The sequence below is a fragment of the Diplotaxodon limnothrissa genome, linkage group LG19 (assembly GCF_057381915.1).
Source record: "Diplotaxodon limnothrissa isolate DT_005_m linkage group LG19, D_limnothrissa_male_GT1.1, whole genome shotgun sequence".
Classification (NCBI taxonomy): Eukaryota; Metazoa; Chordata; class Actinopteri; order Cichliformes; family Cichlidae; genus Diplotaxodon; species Diplotaxodon limnothrissa.
The window spans coordinates 18703506-18722717 of NC_140614.1; the positions used below are offsets into that span (position 1 = coordinate 18703506).

Below are 19212 nucleotides of genomic sequence, written 5' to 3' on the forward strand. Positions count from 1 at the left end.
CCTATCAAAATGGAGAGTTGACAAATGGATTTGTTAAACTTGCTCAAAAGTTCACCAAAGGAGGGGGTGGGGGGGATTTCAAAGAGGGACTCAGGATATTAAATTGCAAAAAAAAGGAACTAACTAATTCCCAGATGTGTTCCTCAGACCAGCGGATATGTGGTCAAAAGGGTAGTAGCAGAGGAAACAAAGCAGAAAGGTGATATTTCATTAAAAGGAAACAAATAGATTTGTCTGTCAGGAAAAAACGAGTTCTGAGAACTAGAACAGCATCCAGGAAAAAGGCATTGATTTAGGCATTGGTGTTACTACAGTTGTCAAAACAAGACTAGTTTCTTCAGCTAAAAAAAAGAATCACACCCAAGCTTGAGGCTTGTTTGGGATTCCACCCTTGTCTCCGTGCATTGAAAGCTATCAATTTAGCACCCATTCCCTGACTGGATGATCTTTTCTTTTTGCATTAAATCTGTTGCAGCTTCTTAGAAATTAAGTTCCTTTAAAATTAGTAAATTAAAACTGCAGTGAAACATATGAATTATGCGCCTAACCTAGCATGGATGTTGTTACCTGAAGCTGAGTATCACACTATGTTTACCTGCTCATCTCAAAGAGGAAGCGATCAGCTCGGGCCATTCTCTCCAGCTCATGTTTGTGCTCCTCCAACAGGTCGATATCACTTTTCTCTGGGACAAACTTCAAAAGCTAGAAAGACAACAAGAATCCAAAAGTTCACGCAGAAGACTGTTGGCAGCATTTTAAACGACAGAATTGGGTCTGTTTTAATGCCGTGGAGCAACAATATTTAACAACAGATTGTAGCTTTGTGCCTTGTGTACAAAGATTTCACAGGCTGCTCTTAATCTAATCATGAAATTAGCAACTGCAGATAATCTGCAAATTCTTCTTTATTTTACATTTAGACACATTATTGTTAAACTCCATGCAGTGAACAACGTCTCATTTTTTTACTTCTACTCTTTGCGAAATGTTTCACCTTGTTATTTTACTTTACAATAATGCACCAATCCCAACTAAATATATTATTAAGATTTACTAACTATTGCATTCTGCTTTTATTCACTTTTTTTTTTTTTTTTTTACATTGCCTCAGACTTTGAAGCTTGATTATCATCAATAATTACATTTTCTTCCCATAATAAAGCAAGTATAGGGACATTGTTTTGACCCAACCAGTCGCAAAAAACCTGAAAAGCTTATTTTCACTGGACCATACCTGCTCCAGCATATCTTTAGCAAGCTCTTCTCTCTCATCCATCTCCAGGATTGCCCTCTTGATTTCTTCATTGCTCATTTTTAATCTAAAGGGTAAAAAAAACAACAACTTTATTACAGTAAAAGAACTACTAGTGGACTAGCTCATTGCTCATAATACCAGCCTGGACCAGTGACAAACCCCGGGAACACTGCCAGCTGTTTTCAGTGCATCTGATCACTGAGCCGGGTTGCAATCAATAACAGCATTGTTAGTCTGTGCAGCAAACCCCTTATTGACCAACTGCTGACCCCATTTGGGTCTAGTCTGTAGCCCAGGGTCATTTGCTATTGACTCGAAAAGGAGTTCAGGGACCACGCTGATGTTTTGTCAGACACACAAAGAGCTCAGAAAGCATATGTATTGATCTGTAGAGGGGGGTAGAGCTTAAATTCTCAAAAGGGCTTCGGACCAGCGCTATTAGGAGACAGACAAATAGGAGCCATATTGCCAAGTGGATCTTAAATGATGACAATTGATTCGGGTACAGATGCAGAGGGATTCAAAAGCCCTTGGGTGGGGGACTAGGGTTGAATAAATGCGAGTTAATATAATGTAAGCGACTCAATGTAGAGTCTGCTTGTAGCTGAATGTGTAATAATAGACCGGATTTTCACAGTAGAAATCAGAACATTACTTTCCAAGATGTTGCTTTAGCTATATAATGCTTTCAGATAAAGATGTATGGATTGAGTTACACTCACAGATGGCCTAGGTGTCCATTAAAAACACATTTCTGGCTCTAGATGCATGAGGCCATCATTCCAAGCAGCTCCCACACAGAGTTAGTGCTCTAACCCCTGACCTAATGTTACTTATTTATCAGTGGTCTGCACTGAGGCCATTTCTTCAGCACTATAAAACTAATTAGCAGATAATTACTGTGGCTGAGTGAGCTCGAACCACTGCAAATACAACAAAGCAAAAACATAAAATAAAATAAAATAAAAACAACAAACATGCTGCAAGTAGTCCAGGAAAAAAAAAGCTGGGAAAGTCTTGGAAACAGTCATGTTGGACCTAAGCTGAAGGAATTAGCTGGAAAAGATAGGTTTCCAGAGAAGATCTGAATATGAGTAAAAAGAAAAGATTAAAAAGGCCTAAGTGAAAAGGTCCAGTTAGAGTTACACTAGGCATGAATCTAGAAATCAGGACTAAAAAGCTACTGGTTTAATGACCTAAGCGAACCAGGCTTAAGAGTGTTCCAGGTCTGAGAAATAACCTGAGGCTATATGTTTCACTTGTTTATAATATTTTAAATATTTTTTTATAAAATTATTGCTTAATTTAATGAGGAGGTATCCAATATAACACTGTCACCATAGGCAAAAATATTCCTACATTTACTTCTCAACTATCAGGAAATAAGCCTGCACACTTCAAAATAAAACCAATAATCTCTCCAGACTGTAGTGGAGACTGGATGTAATAAAAGCATGAAAGACCTTCTCAAGCTCGTTAAAATAAAGAAAGAAATAAAAGCCGTCTCATTGAAGAAAATAATCAAATATGAAGCCAACATTCTTCATATGAGATTTGCATGCTGAGAAGAGTCCGGTGTCAGCGATACATGTATATGTGAGAGGACAAACAAACCTTTAGCTTTGAAATAACTGGATCTATAAGTCTAATTCAAGAGAAAAATTAAAAAAATAAAGCCGGACTTTTTTAGCATAACAGTTACAATTTGTTACAGCATTTACAGAAGACTGACATGTATGTCATACGTTAGTGTAATCTGTATAAGAGTAACTCAAAAGGCAGCCTTGCAAGTTGCAGCGCATCGAGATCTCACAGCAGATGCTAATCAGCTGCTTACTGATGATGCGATACACTATGATTAATCATTCAAGCCGAAGCCCCTTACTTTGAAAGCAGGATGACACAATTCTGTGCACGTCTGCCATCAATGACTGACAGCTCTTTGACCTTCCGCGTGCTGACGTATATGTCATCCATCGAGCCAGTCTCTTTCTGCAGAAAGACAGAAAAACAGATTACGTTTTGCTCGCATAAAATGCAAAGCGTACACACTGTAACGTCTTTTCCTCGCATCTGCATGACATCTTTAGCTGGTTGAGAGACGACCCCTTCTGAGCGTTTAACAATGTGATAATTTAGAACAGATTCACGAAACTCTGCTTTAAACTACCAAAGACAGTTTGTTGCAGTTGTTTAATCATTTATCAAACTCAGACTAAAAGGCTGCACTCTGGCCAAACACTTTAGTCATTCCCCCGACCTGTTTTTGCAGTTTTCTGAGGCCATAACGCACATCTCATTAAACATTATAAACTCCTTGACTCAGGATGGGAAGGGGCATGAAAACATGTGACACAAGCTGTGGAACAAAAAAATAAATAAACTCTACAGCAGGTCTTGGGCGAGGACATTTTTTTGGTGAGTCACCATTGCAAATCCAATGCAGGCAAACCTATAAACTTTGCAGAGCAACAGGAAACATGGCTGATAGCTTGATGTAAGCCAGTCAGATATTTCTGTAAGCTCTGCACAAATGTAGTATTAAAATGCACCAGGGGAAAGAACACATGTCTGAGAGGACTGCATGTTAAACGCATTCTATTTATGGTCCGATCTGCTTTCCTCCCTGCCAGAAAATGTTCTTCCTGAGGTCGTTGAGTATGACATTTGTAAAACAGATGTGGCTTGTAAAGAAAGTGTCGTTTTTCCATGCCCGTGCTGACCCAAGGTGCCTGGCAGCCAACTGAGGTTGGCACCGGGTTAGGGGGACAACTCCCATTCACTGAAAACTGCTAAAGCCCTCTCTGCACAAGCGGTGAAAGCTATTGTGCCAACTTAACCAAGTGTAACTGGAGACTTTATCTTTTCTAACAGCTATGAAGTAACAGTGATGGAAATGTGGCGTTTACAATTGCATATTCAGGCTTTTTCCAGCTGAGATTATAATGAATAATTAAAGAAATTAAAGATGATTATTGTAATTATGGTAATCAACACAATAACAAAAAGGCAAGATAAGGAGTAATAAGGCAGTGATGATTGGGATTAATGTGGACCCTCTACTCATTTGTATTGGCACCATTATATTATCCAGTGATGAAAATCATATCTTTAACACTGGAGAATTATTAACCTTAGTTTAAAGCAGTGGAAAATAATCTGATTTATGAAGCGTGTATGACATAAGATAGTTTGCTGGAAGTTTTCTGCACTTCTAGAGAGATGCCAGGAGAAACCTGAGACCAACTGGCTTCAAAATAAAAAAATAAAAAAAATAAAAAAAAAGACCACTTTTAGTTAATTTTTCTGAGGATTTTTTCCCCCCCCCAAATTCTCCACCGTGCTCACTGGTTAATGTTGTTGCTAAATTTGGTTTTACTCCACTCACCGAGACTCTTTTGGTGAAGAAAGCTTTGGCTGGAAATGGTGCTAACAAGGGCAGTGAGATTGAACGGAAACTGCAAAACCATGGGCCATAAAACCAAAACAATTATCTTAAAGAAACCGTAAGCCTGTTTCAGCAAAAACAAAACACAAAATCAATAGGTTTTTATACTAGGTGACCACTTTGGTGCCTAAACTGACCAAACAGAGAATGGAAAAAAAGTAATTAAGATAAGATCTCGAATGGCACACAAACTTGTGTTTCCTGGTTAAAAGTCATTTATCTGATTTGGACCAACACCACGCCCTCTGCCTCTCTTTACTGCCTTTGTAGTACTAGAGCCTAGAATTAAGCTGAAAACAAAGCCAACACAAAAAATTGCAGTTCCTCTAGTGGCCTCTAGTGGCCACTAGTGATCGCTAGCTCCCACAGTGTGTCAAACCGCAAAAACTTGCATGTTAAACCATTTAAGTTTACAGCAAACATAAACATGTGTACAGCTTGGTAAAAAAAATGGTTCATAAAAATTTTACAGTGCCTAATTTCTTTTCTTTTTTTAATAACTTCTCCACCTGGATATTGGCGGCTTTGTTAGAGAGGTATATGCCCACATAGGTAATGGATGCTTGTAGCTGTCTTGCTACACTATGTTTGTGAAATTGGTGCCTTCTGGATAATTACTAATATAAATATCTAGGAATTAATATGATTGTTGGATGTGCAATTGTATGGACCATACAGCAGTTCTGGTTGGTTTTAATGTTTCCTTAGTCTGTTAGCAAAATTAGCAGATATGTGGGTCTGTCTATTGCAAACAAGCTAGCTCGCATTTGCTGCTAACATATTAGTCCACTGTCATCTAAATATAGTAACTTCTGGCTCCAAAAAGCCAGCATGGTGGTAATGGCAATGCTAATCTTACAGCTTTACAATGTCCCCAAAGCCAAAAGGTGATATCACTATGGCCACATCCATCTTTGATATACAGTCTGTGGTTTTTGCATATCAACTCCACACAATGCTAGAGAGATATTTGATTTGACTGATGTTTTTGTTCTAACATATTTAGGTATAATAATGTTAAGAAACGTTCAGGGCTGCAGTGCATGTGTTCTGTCGTTAAGCTATGAGAATGCTTTGGCATTAGGAAACTGCACAGGATAATTTTATGTCATAACTTTTACACTGTATGACTTATCATTAATATTCAAAATCTTGATGCTAAAGTATGCCGATCAAAGTTCATACATTCAAACCCATTCATTACACTATTCTAGCTGGCTGGCTGCTTCTTTGTTGCAGAAGAGAAAATAACAGAGAAATAAAGATGGTTGAGAAGCTAGAGGATTTAAACTCACCTGTTTGAAGGATTGGTTAGTGAGCAGGTCCTGCCCAGGCAGTCGAAGAGTGCAGAAAGACACAAAAAAAAAATTGAAAACACATGCAAAGATTAGCACATCAAGCAGAAAAAAGGTGGTGGCTAGAGCAAAGAAATATAACTACGCACACTACAAGCTGAAGCCGGGAAGCCCTCTGTGAGAAAAATCATCTACCGTCCGAGTCATCAGGGGCTCATGAATCTAAACCTCTCTGTACTGCATAAATTTGGTTTCTGTCTTCTCAAAGAGGTCATGATTGTTATAATGAATTCTTTTGATTGCATCTACATCTGCCTTGACGTGGAAAAACACAACCATGAAAAATGACTGCGGTAACTAATCCTACCGAGGGCAAATGTAAACAAAAGCCCATTTTTAAAGTAGAAGGACCAGTGACAAGCTTAAAATAAGTAATTATGCCATGAATAAACACTGCAATACTGTCCCAGCTGAATCAAATCTAGCCAAATGGAATCGAGTTGTCAAAGCCAGGAAGATGTTGGGTTTTATGTGGCTACGTCCATAGAGATCTGAATTTAACCGTTGGCCTGTGCCAATAAAAACCTGCTCTGTATAAATAAATACCCACAGTAAATCACTGTCAGAAACAACCTCAAGTGACCCATTCCTCTTTAATAAAAGCCTGCAAAGAGAGGATGGGCTTAAGGCTGTCAGAAGGCTTTTAAGCGACACTGTAAAATACATTACAAAGGAATTCAACAATTTTAATGCTTCAAAAGAGACTTTGCATTGAGCCAACTAATTAGAGCAAATTAACATTCCACTTAAACATATTTAAATCTGTGTAATATATCAGTTGGTGTAATTCCACCCAGTATTACCACATGACAAGTGGTGTGCAATTAGTTTGTGGCACAGAGGGGTGTAATTGCGCCGCACTGTATGGTGTTGCCACCAAGACAATTATCCTATTAGTTAGTGCCATGATTTAGTGAATGCCCTCTTTATTTTAGCTTTGGTAAAAAGTTTCCTGTATCGTGACTCCTCGTGACTTCAGCGGTTTCCTACATGTCGCCCTGATTCATGAGCCCATGAAGAACCAGTCAAGGTCTCACACAAATGCTCTGCAGACACTAGTGCAAAGCAGCAGCTCTGTGGCATCTCTACAATAAGGCATTCAGCAGTGAACAGCTGCTCATGTTAGCCCGGAGCTGGACCTTGGCGCTCTCAAGAGTTCCTTTTTACACAACCCACCCTTTAGCCTGTCACACACACTTTCAGTAATACACACAGTTCAAGAATCTAGGCCAATATGGTACTCCACACACACAAAACAATTGCTTATACGCACACACTCTCACACTCACTTCCAAGTCATAAAACTACAAGCCACTTCCAAACAAATCCAAACCTGTTGTCTCTGATATGCTGAAAACATCTTCTCTATGTCTTTCAGGTCGAGGATCTTGAAAGCTCTCAGATCATCAATGTCGCTCCAGATGGTGCCATTGACCATGTTCTAAAAACAGGGTGGAGTGACATAAGAGGTTCATGCATATACACTGATTCATTCACAACTGCTCATTTTAAAACTGTTACAGTTCAAAATATGAGGTCAGCATATGTACAAACAAAATTTTCAGGCTTCAGACTGCTCTAAACACTCCACTTCAGGATGTTTTTTCATCCTCTCCTCTGTGGGATGTCACAGAGTGGGGACATCCTTACATGGTTGCTGAGGCAGACAGCTTAGACTGTGAGCACAGAAGCTGAGTGAAGTGGTAGATGGGACCTAGAATATGATGAACTGAAGGTGAACTGAAATGAAGATGCAGTGTTACATAAAAAAGGAGAAAAGAAAACCTCTGAGGCTGAAAAAGCAAATGTAGAAGTTCCAAAAAATACATTTCCACAAAGCAGATATGCAAGTTACCAGAACGCCAAAGTTGAGCCTTCAAAATGAGACTCCATCTTTCCATCTTTTATATACAGTCTATGCCCAGAAGAGTCCAAAAATGATAATGTAGACAGCGAAAGCAGAATACGTCCACTTTAAGTGCTGATTTGAGTTTTATTATAATTCATATCCACTTCATATTTATTTTTGCTATTTCAGAGTAGTAGAAGTAATACTAGAAGTACTAAAGAGGAAAATTTTCTTATTTTGACAACAATATACAAACATATATATGTCAGAAAATTAATGGCCGGGCATGTTCACCTTTTATACACAAACGATAGTTCAACCCTTTTATGTAATTTTGGGAAAACCATGGCTTGAATGACCCCCACCCTTTAGTTTAACAATGCAGTTTTCCATGTTCACTCACCTCTCCTAGTTTGGCCCAGTTGAAGGACTTCAAAGGATGTGAAGGCTGAGGGATGGACTTGGAGTGCATGCTGCTCATCGAGTTAAACGATGAGGGAATGGGAGGAGGCGGAGCTCCAAAAATAGGTGGGGCTCCTGGTGGAGGAGGTGGTGCCCCAGGTGGAGGAGGTGGAGGTGGGGGAGGCGGGCAACTGAATGGTAGAGGAGGTGGGGGTGGAGGAAAGCCGCATGTCATAGGTAGTGGAGGCGGAGGCATAGGGCCGCCAGGAGGAGGAGGGGGAGGTGGGAAGGATACATTTCCGCCCTGCTGGAGGTCAAATGAAAGATCAGTTACTAAATAAACCGTAAAAAAGGGATTACAAATTACTTTAAATTGATGAATAAATTAAACATTAAACATTAGCAGCTCACAGCGATGTCATTGATGCGCGACGACAGGTCTAGCACTTGTTCCCGGGCCGAGCGCAGCTCCACACCTTCACGCTGTAGTTTATCCTTCATCTTGTTCAAAGTCTTCATCATGTCCTCTTTTTCCTGCGTTTTGGTCTCACACTCCCGCTCTTTCCGCTCCAGTTTAGCTAGCAGCTCTGCATGCTCTAAAATCAAACAGTGGTGGAGCAATGGGTTGGCACGGTGTTAGCAGATTTGGATAACAGTGAATACAGGCAAGAAGAAAGATAAAACCATGATGGATTCTGGTGAACTTTAGCTTTACCTTTTCTGAATTTCTCTGCTTGTTCTCGCCATTGTTTCACCTCATTTTCATTGACCAACCTGTGAGGCAGACAGACAAGAATAAGCACAGAGAAAGTGGACACTGGTCTGCAAAGAATTCTTGCATATAAGAGGAAACTTCAGTCCAAACATGTCAATACAGGACATTTGAGAAACCCATTGATCAGGGTTACTTCTGCTTTACTTCATCTTTGCGAGAGGGATTGAGATTTATTTCCTGCATTGACCGGTTTGTTGCGGTTTCCTCTTTTAAGCATCGTTATACAGCATTAGTGCTCAAATAAAACCTGTCAGTTATCTGTTATGAGTTCTAACTCCTGGTTCTTGGCTCAGATTGAGGTTATGTTTAGTTTTAAAATTAAGGTTAAGGAGGTAAGGAATGCGCATTGCCGATTATTGTACATGTAAACAAAAAACACAAATATGAGATATAAGTGTAAGTTAATAAATATATTGTATTTAGTGGGATTTTTTTTTTAATTGTAGGAGAAATAGTGGAAAGTGAAACCTTGAGCTCCACTGGTAGCTTTGGCTAGAGTTGAGAGAAAAACATGTTGCATCATCACTACTCACAGAAAAGCTGTTCTTAACAAGGAGCCTAAATACATAAAATATTAGACAATCAATGCACCAAAAATAGGATTGTAATAATAAATAATATAATTAAAAACATAATTATTTTTTAAAAGAAGAAATTTATTTTTCCATTAATTGCTGTGTTTTGATTTATTTGCGTGAATTTATCAGTTTACCCACTTAAATTTTGTTTTTTGTTTTTTTAAACTTAACTTGTTAAATAATACATTAAGAAAATAGATGTAACTATGATTATATTAAAATACAATAGTTACAATAATTAAAATATTGCTTTCATTTATTTTTCATTATTTTTTATAATCTATTCAACAATTTAAACCAAAAAACAACAGGTAAAGATTTAGATTGTAAATATAAATTGTAATTTATTCATATATTTATTTATTTGGTTTTCATAGTTTTGGAAGTTTTGGATAATTTTGGCACTTTTGGTCCTCCATAGAATGACACAGAGGACAATAATACCACTGTGATGATGGTTCACACTTAAAGGCATCAATTCACACCAGGAAAGCAAACTGGGCATTAGTCAGTTTCGGGGCCTTTAAAGTGGTCGTGTTTAAAAGGATCCAACTGATTAAAACAAAAAGACACAATCAGTTTTTCTTGACTGGTCAAATAAACATTTTTGCATGACTGTGGAAAAATGTGATTTGTACAAGAGCGTCAATTCTGGGGTCGGGCACACGTGTGAGTATTCAGAGCCGTCGTCATAGTGACCACAGATGACGAATGACTTTGTCTCCCGGCTGTTTTAACAGTTGTTTTAACATGCGCTCCACCATCTGAGCTAACACGGCACTAGTCATATGTTTTTACCCGTTAACCGTCAGGACCTCCTGCGTGTAGCCGATCCGGTAAGGAAATCTCAGCTTATGCACGCTTTTTCCAGGCAACATTTATTTGAAGTGAGTTTATGGAAACAAGAAGAGGCTGGCAGCAAATGTAAAGTGAGGGGAAGGTTTCAACCATTCTGATGCATCTTCAGTTGATAGCAATGGGCATCCAGGCTCAGATGCAGCATCCAAGTTTGCATTCTGATCGCTACTGGAAAGAATTCTGCTCAAGCGTGCTGATTGCACTAACAACAGTGGGTGAATACTTCACCAAGCTACATGTTTTATGGTGCTTTCACCACAAAGACTAAACACATTCATCTGTTATGGTAAGCTTGCTTTTAAAAATAACAAAAATGAGGAGAACTGAAGAGAAGAATGACAGCACCAAGTTACAGCAAAGACAGAGCTCTAAATTCAGTGTGCACTTGTCATGTACCGAGACCCTGACTTAGCAATGATCATTTGGCTGTGCAAACCTTCTCCTTCCAAGCCATAACGCTTCCCCCTTGTCTGCCTCGCTGCACCTAAACATGGCTGACTTGGCCCAACAGCCCTCCTAATGCGATTAGAACAATTTCCTTTTGATCTCTGGCTTCCACTTCCATGCCAGTTCACGCACAGAGCAAGGTTTCCTCCGATTCAGTCCAAGACCCCCTGCTGCCACCTTCACATCACCTCAGCTTCCTGTAAAATTACATTCCCTGCTCCCTTTTACCACGTGCTCCTCTGCAATAGCCTGCAAAACCCTGTGGTTTATTGTATATGTATATGCTCCTCTGTACTAAAACACCATATTCCAGTGTTTATCTCTCCCAATCTTTGATATAGAAGAAACACATGATATCAGGGCTTTGATCTCTGTTGCTAGTGATGCTGATTAAATGCATTAACTACAAGATTTTCTCAGAAAGTTGGAGTGTTTACAGTACTGGGGGATGAGGAGAAGCTTTTGAAAAAGGCATTGAGTGGTTGATTGACTTGAATCATCACTTGCAACAATCATTTCCAACCTTTTCCCAGTGGGCATGAGGTACAAGCAGCCCTGGCAGGGTATCAATCAAGATCCTGTCATATAAATACATTACTATAGTAAAAAGCTTCATTAGCGATCACGTGTCCACTGTTGATTAATGAGAGATTTCACTCACATGCGAATGATGTTCTTTACATTGAAGTTGTCCAGAGGGGAGATATCAGGGTCCTCTCCCTTGTCGTCCTGCATGACGATCTGCTGGAGGATCCGGTCTAAGAGCTGCCAGTGCTGCAGGGTGCCACCACTACGCTTATCTGTTTTTTTAGGGGGGTTTTTCATGAATAAAAAGCTCAAAAAGCTCAATATAAAAAGATGAACACTGAAGCAAAGTATAGCCTAGAAATACTTGATGTCTTTTCTCCCCAGGTAAATGTGAGTACTCACAGGGCATCTGCAGACAGTGTTGCAGGATGGAGAGGAGGTGTGGGTAGGAATCAGTGTGGCTCAACTTCTTCTTGATCAGCTCAAACATGGCACCAGCACTTTTAGTATCTACATGGGTCTGTTGAGTAAACAGAAGGAATCGGTACCACACAGCTGTTTAATTACCTACAATCTAAAAGGAACACACTAATGTCAAACCAGGGAAAACTCACCATATCAAATCTTTTGGCCAGCTCAGAGTCGTCCTCGTTTCGCACCATCTCAAAGAAATCCAAATGCCTAAACAGAGAGATAAAAAATGTTCCTTCATTTGATCCCAAACTTCTGTATTTATTTAATTACCTTTAGAATTTTATTACTTGTTAATAATAACTGCTTGTAAACATTGGGGGACAATGCATTTCTTTGTAGAGTTTCAAATGTTAAAGAGGGCTTACTCTCCTCATTTCCAGCTCCTTATTTCTATTCCTAGACTGTACTAGGGTAGCATGATTCACTATATCTGATTTGGTCTTGATTGGATCTCCCGTCTATTATCTTAATCAAGCATATAAACATATAAACCCTGTTTGAGACAACAGTACCGCAGTGATACTCCATTTTAGGAAAATTAAATGAAAAGGGTGGGATGTTTTGTTATTTTTAAAAACACATCAAAGATTTAGTTTCCATTTCTTCATCAGTGACTCACCTATCCAAAGTGGCGTTTTCGTGCTCTCTGAGCTTTTCGATGACCGGCTGTATGCCCAACATCAGGAACTCGTACCTTAGATGGAGGCGAAACTCCAGGTTGTCCTGAACATAAAGGATCAAACAATAAGAGAGGACACGAAGCTGTAATAAATCCATATGTCATATTTAATGGGACATCAGATACCTCAGAATCTTAAAAGTGTTGCATGTATCTTGGTATATATCATCTTTAAGCAGCATTTTAGCATAATTACAAAAAGAATACTTTGATTCCAAAACCCACTGCTATCTAACAGGTCCTGTCTTTTATTTGTGTTTACTCGGTACAAAATCTTTAACTAAAAAGTCAACAGTTCTTAGAGGAAAACACCATCTATGTTGTTCATGATGATCCACAAACAAAAGCCATGCCACTGCATCTATAGTCAAAGCATGGCTGCACTTTATCGTATATTTCACTCAATTTACCTTTAAGCTCAGAATGAAACAAACTTTACTATTTGTGAACCATAAAAAACAGCCTCTCCTGATGCTTTAGTGACTATTCTTACAAGTATTTAAGAAATCTCTTTCCATGAGAGTTACACTCCTTAAGTTTTGTATACAGTTATTTAGAGTGTGTTTAACAGGCATGAGGCTGTGAATGCAGACCTCTCCAGCCCCAGCGTTGAGCACGGCGTTAATGAAAGACATGATGGCGGTCTTTAAGTTGACCTCGTCTCTGTAGCGTCCTGTACTTTTGTCCAGCTCATTCAGCAGCGTCTGGAAGATCAGAGGAGACGGCAAAGTTAGTCAGCAAGTGCGTTTGATCGGAGAAAAAAAAAGAAATTAATTGGATAGTAATTTCAATCTATATTTAATTTAACAGGCAAGCAGCACAGGGCTGCTGTTCTCAGTTCTTGCCCCCTTCTTTGCCTCTTAAACTGACCTTTGGCACTCTTTAGTATCTTAATCATAATTCAAAGAAACATTAAAAGCCCTCGTAAGTTTGAATCACTCAGCTCCTGTGGTGTTAGCTTAGCCAAGGTGGCATGATTTACCGCACACCCCAGGGGATGTATGAGATGTGGTTTGTTGATTCAGTCCTGCTAGTCACTAAAGCACTACACATACTGTGACCTCCATAACTTAAGATGTCCTCACCTGCCTTTAATAACGCACGTGTGTTGACGTAACCCAAGGCCAGCCGTCTGAGGCACAATTCTCCAACTTATCAAAATGACCGCAGCTTGATTTATTTTAGCATTACCCAGAAATATTTGTCTGCCTTTACCCATAATCTATGTCTGCCTCACACTGTCAGCAAAGGCTCCTCAAGCCTGAATGTGCCACGTGACATGGCCCTGCGTTAACCTCAGATACTAACAAAAGAAGCTTCTCTTACCTGGAAGCGAGTCCTCTCAGCAGCATATTTCTGGTAATGTGCCATGGCTTGAAGCACCTTCTTGTGTCCATCTGGCACCAGGCACACCGCCCCAAGAATCTCCAGTACTGCCACTTTGGTCTTGAAGTTCTCTGTCCGGAGGCTCTGTGAGATGGTATTGATGCTCTGCGGGTGGGCCAGGACATGTGCACGGCCCTGCGAGTTGTTCATCAGCGCCTTGATGCACCCGATGACGGAGGTGTGGACGCGGCTCTCCGACGTCTCGTAGTCCATGCTGCGCAGGAAGTTGAGGAGGCAGGTGAGGCCGTCCAGCTCGATGAAACGCGTAACAAACCTAATGGAGGACAGGAGGAAAAGCGCAGGGTAAAGACTGAGCCAGTGTGCTAGTTTACAACCAACGCACAATATAAAGACAAAGGTTCATACTAAAACTGTAACCTAACCCATATTTTAACAACACAGTGAAATTCTGCTTCCATAGTTCCCGGTGATACACTGGGCCTTTCTCCTCCAGACCCCTTCCCATGCCTTCTCTCCTGCAGTTTGTGTTTTTGCCTTCTGTTTGTTAATCACAGTTTTCCTGCGCTCCACTTTTCTCTCTTCTTTTTTAAAGCAAACTCAAGTCTTGCTCACAGGGGATCATATCTTTTGTTTTTCTTCTCCCTCTAGTGTAGCCATAGAATATAAAACTCTGTTAGAGGCCAGTAGTGGTGAACTGGCACTGGACAAATATAATGAAAGTGAAAGTGTTTGTGCCTCTGTGCTCACAGATGGATGAAAAAGGTTGGGGATTCACTATGGACATATCTTTATGGACTTCACTTTAACATTTATCTCATTTGAAGGAAAAAAAATCCTCAATTTTGACACTTCTCTCCTGCTGACCATCAAGTGGCTGAACTAATTAGAGAGCAGTGAGCTATTGACCTCTGTGGATGAGAAGCAGACTGGTTGAGTGGCAGGCAGGACATGTAAACAGTGAGGGATGTCACATCCAGCGAGCACAGTGGGGGCTGGACTGTAAATGACCTTCCCACTCGCTAAGATTCCTGATAGGCCTCATAAATTACTTCAAACAAACAAGGGATTGTAAGGAGAAAAGAAAGGGGAGAGGAAGAGGAAAGAAGCATGGAGTCAAGAAGACAAAGGGACAGAGAGGAAAGAGCGAGAGTCTGACAAGAGGGTGCTGAGATTTATTACCATTCATTGTAGCAAATACATTGTTTTGACGCTTTTAGAAGTATGCAGACCATTCCCCTCCCACTGCTGTCTTGGCACAAAAGAAATGTGAAAAAATATAATGCAGAAAAATCTATTTATTATCCTTTATGACGAGGCCAGAGCTCTTCCTCTGCTCACACATGATTAATCCCAGATTTCCAGCAGATGCACTCACAGAAACTCAACCTGGCACGTCCAGTAAATCTCTTAAAGAGATATCATCCTCTGATCTTCAGCAGGCTCATACAGTATGCACGCATGCATACAGTCAGCCTCTCTTGGCAATGCATTCAGAACACTCGTGCAACCTTTCAGCAGACTTTCCTGTTTGAGCGAAGACGCTGCAGTCTCCACTCAGCACCACGGTGACGAAAAAGAAATCCAACGTATGAGATATGAATTGAGTCAGATGTAGCACAGACAGTGGAAGCAGTGAAGTCAGAACAAAGCCAACTGTTTTAAGTTCCACATTATATCAGTGACAAGCCTTTGGCCGGCCACGCGCCTGTCCACGAACCGAGAGCCCACCTCAGAGAAAGAGCTTTCATAGTGGAAGAGAAATTAAGCTGAACATCGCTGTGATTAATGTATGGAAAGCTGAGGGTGACAGATGTTGTTCTTGGAGTTTGGGTTCAAAAGAGTGGACGAGATTCAAGACTTCGCTCACTGCCAGCTTCACTTCGCTTCCCAGTATGCACCGACATAACCTTTGCAGCATAACCCGATGCCCGTGCGGGCGCTTAAGCAGATACATGTAAAAATATACATGCATGTCTCTTTAAAACATTCAACAGTGACTAATCCTCTGGACCGTTACTAAACCTAGTAAGCTGACATTCAACAATTCTCTCCTCCTCCTCACTTTATTTTCTCTCCAGTGAGCACTTGAATCAATGGATCCCATATCCTCTGACTTTGTAGTCCCCTCTTGTCTTCTCCTCTCCACTGACATTCACGCTCAGCCGACTGGCGCGCACGGGTTTCTGTCTTCCCCCCTTTGCTCTTGGAACAACCGCTGCATACTTCAAAACCCGCAGTGAAAGCTCAACAACTGCATACAATATGAGCACAGGCAGAGCTGCCGAACAATACTGACGCTGAGCCAAACACACACACATACACACACAAATAGGTCTTCACACAGATGAAAGAAAGAAAGAAGCAAGAAATAAAACTTGGAACAGAATGAGGCTAAACAAAAGCGACAGAGTAGCAGGAAAAAGTCAAGGCCTGCGATGGTCAAAGGTAAAGTCTCGGATTTAAATTTGAAAAAAGCCCTAAGATATTTGCTTTATCTTACATTATTAAATGAGTTTCAGTGCTGCTATCTTTAAAACAACATTGTAATTTGTATCTGTATTGATCTAAAAAGCATAAAAACCCCTCAGCCAGAGGCAGAGGACGGTGTGGAAGCTAATCCAGATGCTCAAATTTAAATTTCATTCCAACCAAACGTATTTTTCGCTGCAAGACATTCTGCCTTTTTGAACTGTGGATGACCCGTGTGTGGCAGACAGTTGGCCGACAGTTCGCTCTCGCCTCAAAGCCTAACCACACAAACTTATCAAAGGCCAACACTTCCACACACACAAACTCAAGTGATCATGTGCCTTTCTAACTCTCGTTTACCCCTCACTTAATCACACGCACACTCACCATCTCCTTCAGACACCCACTCATCTATATCCAGACGCATTTTCACACGTCATGTTCGACTATAAAAGGTCTCCAAAGACAACGAGAGCCCGGGAGGTTCTCCAGAGGTGCTGATTAAACCGTGACCAAGGTGTCTGCAGGGCTTTTAGGAGAAGTTATACGATAATCAACATTACTCGCATTTTACTCGATGTGGTAAATGAAGGGTTGAGCATAAAACTGTCACATATGTAGATAGAAGTTACAATACAAACCCTATCTGAGGTGCACACCTGTGATTTGTACATATATAGTATATCATGGTTTACTGGTTGTGCTTGCATGTGTATATGTGTGTGACTTTTTCCACACACAAACATTTCTACAAATTATACAGATCAAAGATTCCTTGTACAAAGTCAGTGTGATGTTTCTGATCTGTTCAAAGATTTTTAGTGTATGACTGAGTTCATGTGTCTCACCTCCTGCTAAATCTACCAGGGCACCACAGCAAGCCTACATGAAGCAGGAGTATTTCCAGTTGCGAAAATGTACCTGACTATCTCCTGCTTTATGCCACATGTGAGAAAAGGCAACTGTCTCCTTACACTCAATTCATATGAAGTACAAATCATGTGACCACACCACAGCAGTGTTCGAGGGCGATCAGATAAGATCACTTTTTTTCTAATTCACCCACAGAGTTGAAGCCTTTATTTCCCAACTAATGATGATGTCTCAAATGGCATCATGTGGGGTAATTTAATGGACTAGACCCAGCATTGCCCAGGGGAAAGAAAGGTTTTATACAATACTTACAAACAGGTTTCTAAAAGTAAAATTAGTTGTGTTTCTCTTTAACAGACATTAGCTTTGTATTTGTAGGTCAAAAGAGGGTAATTCAATGGAAACCTAATGGAAATTAACTATAAAGTATAAGTATTAAAGATAATTTATCTCAATTTCAGGACTGGGACCATACCTCATACACTCCTCTTCTGGTTCTCCAGTAATGTATGCTTTCCTGCACTGTAGAAGACTTGTTCTCATTTTCGTGACTCACTCGCCCTCCCTCACGCCCCTTTTTAGTACATGGGGATCGGCCCAGCCCATGAGCTGCCACCAGTCCTCACTGAGGCATTTCCCAGACCCTAGCCTCACATCCATGCTGATTCCATCTGCTATTATCTTACAAAAAATGCTGTCAAATCTAATTGAGGATGTGGTTTCTGCTTGCAAAAAAGATGATCTCAACTACTTTTTCTTTTTCATGGACATAAAATACTAAAATTTCACTTACCAAAACTAGAGTACAGACTTCTTGCATGGTTTGCTTGTACATTTAACCGGACAGCAAACCATAACTATATTAAAAATAGGCACTAAGAGCAGAAACGTGTTCAGTTCTTGTCTTTTCATTTTGGCTTTAACCCATGAGGTTGCCGTTTGGGATTAAAGTGAAAGTGAAGTATAACCCCTGTGCTCAACTCCACTTTTTCCCCACTCTCCATCTGTTCAAATCTGCCTGCATGGTCCACCTGGCCATCACTCGTTTCTTTCCATTTCCTGTTGAACTACTAAGTACCAAAGGGAGAGAAATCAGCGCTCTAAGAGAAGCAAACACGCCATCTGAGACTCTTTGAAGGTGTGAGACTCTACTCCCCCACTAATGTATTTGGTAATATGTGAAAACAGATATAAAGTTCACCCTCTGTTGAGCGGAACCTTTGAGAGATCTGTCGACAAAATGTTTTGAAGGATAATATTTGTATGTGATGGCAGCGAAACATCCAAAGAGCTGTTGACACAAGAGCAGGGTGAAAGGCTGCAGTCGACTCGAGTAAATATTCTTGCTGGAACAGATTTGCAGAAACAATGTCCACAGAGAGCCGCCTTGGGAAGCACTACAGTGCTCTGCTGACATGAGCCTGGGAGTGCAATGCATTGTGGGCCAGAATGGCCTCAGTGACCTCCACGATAACTCAGTTTCCTGTCCTCGTGCAGTTATGTCGCAACGGAAATGACAATGATGGAGGAGGGTCACGTCTTAGAAGCGCAAAGCACGCTCATCAACATGAACATAAACATCAGTGCAGATGTGCAGATGACTCAACAAATCAACAGTGATTATGAAAGTATATCCAACTGCATAGTTAAAATACCACAAGTAAACATTCAAATATTTGGACGCTAACTGGAAATGCACACCAGAATGTGTATATTTCATTTAACTACATAGCTGCAGCAGTTTGTGTTTGCCTGTCTACCCTCACATGCCCACTTGAGTTGAGATTCAGCTTTACGTGAGTAAATACACAACCGCAGTGTGATGCTTCAAGCTCCATTTGACAGCTGGTAAACAAAACAATAACTACCGGCATG

The 19212-nt window shown here is 40.4% G+C and overlaps 1 protein-coding gene across 1 annotated transcript in view; it reads right to left on the bottom strand.

Annotated features, from left to right (window-relative positions):
• The window catches only part of daam2 (dishevelled associated activator of morphogenesis 2), an 84539-nt gene that overhangs the window by 14212 nt on the left and 51115 nt on the right, over positions 1–19212 (bottom strand). The window contains exons 6-19 of the mRNA XM_085342381.1: positions 13975–14308; positions 13242–13352; positions 12589–12692; positions 12110–12176; positions 11898–12015; positions 11629–11767; positions 9025–9083; positions 8721–8905; positions 8311–8616; positions 7392–7499; positions 5999–6028; positions 3141–3247; positions 1235–1319; positions 596–702 (exon numbers count right to left, since the gene is read on the bottom strand). Of these exons, the coding sequence (XP_085198507.1) occupies positions 596–702; positions 1235–1319; positions 3141–3247; positions 5999–6028; positions 7392–7499; positions 8311–8616; positions 8721–8905; positions 9025–9083; positions 11629–11767; positions 11898–12015; positions 12110–12176; positions 12589–12692; positions 13242–13352; positions 13975–14308 (1860 nt within the window). The remainder of the gene's footprint in view (positions 1–595; positions 703–1234; positions 1320–3140; positions 3248–5998; positions 6029–7391; positions 7500–8310; positions 8617–8720; positions 8906–9024; positions 9084–11628; positions 11768–11897; positions 12016–12109; positions 12177–12588; positions 12693–13241; positions 13353–13974; positions 14309–19212) is intronic.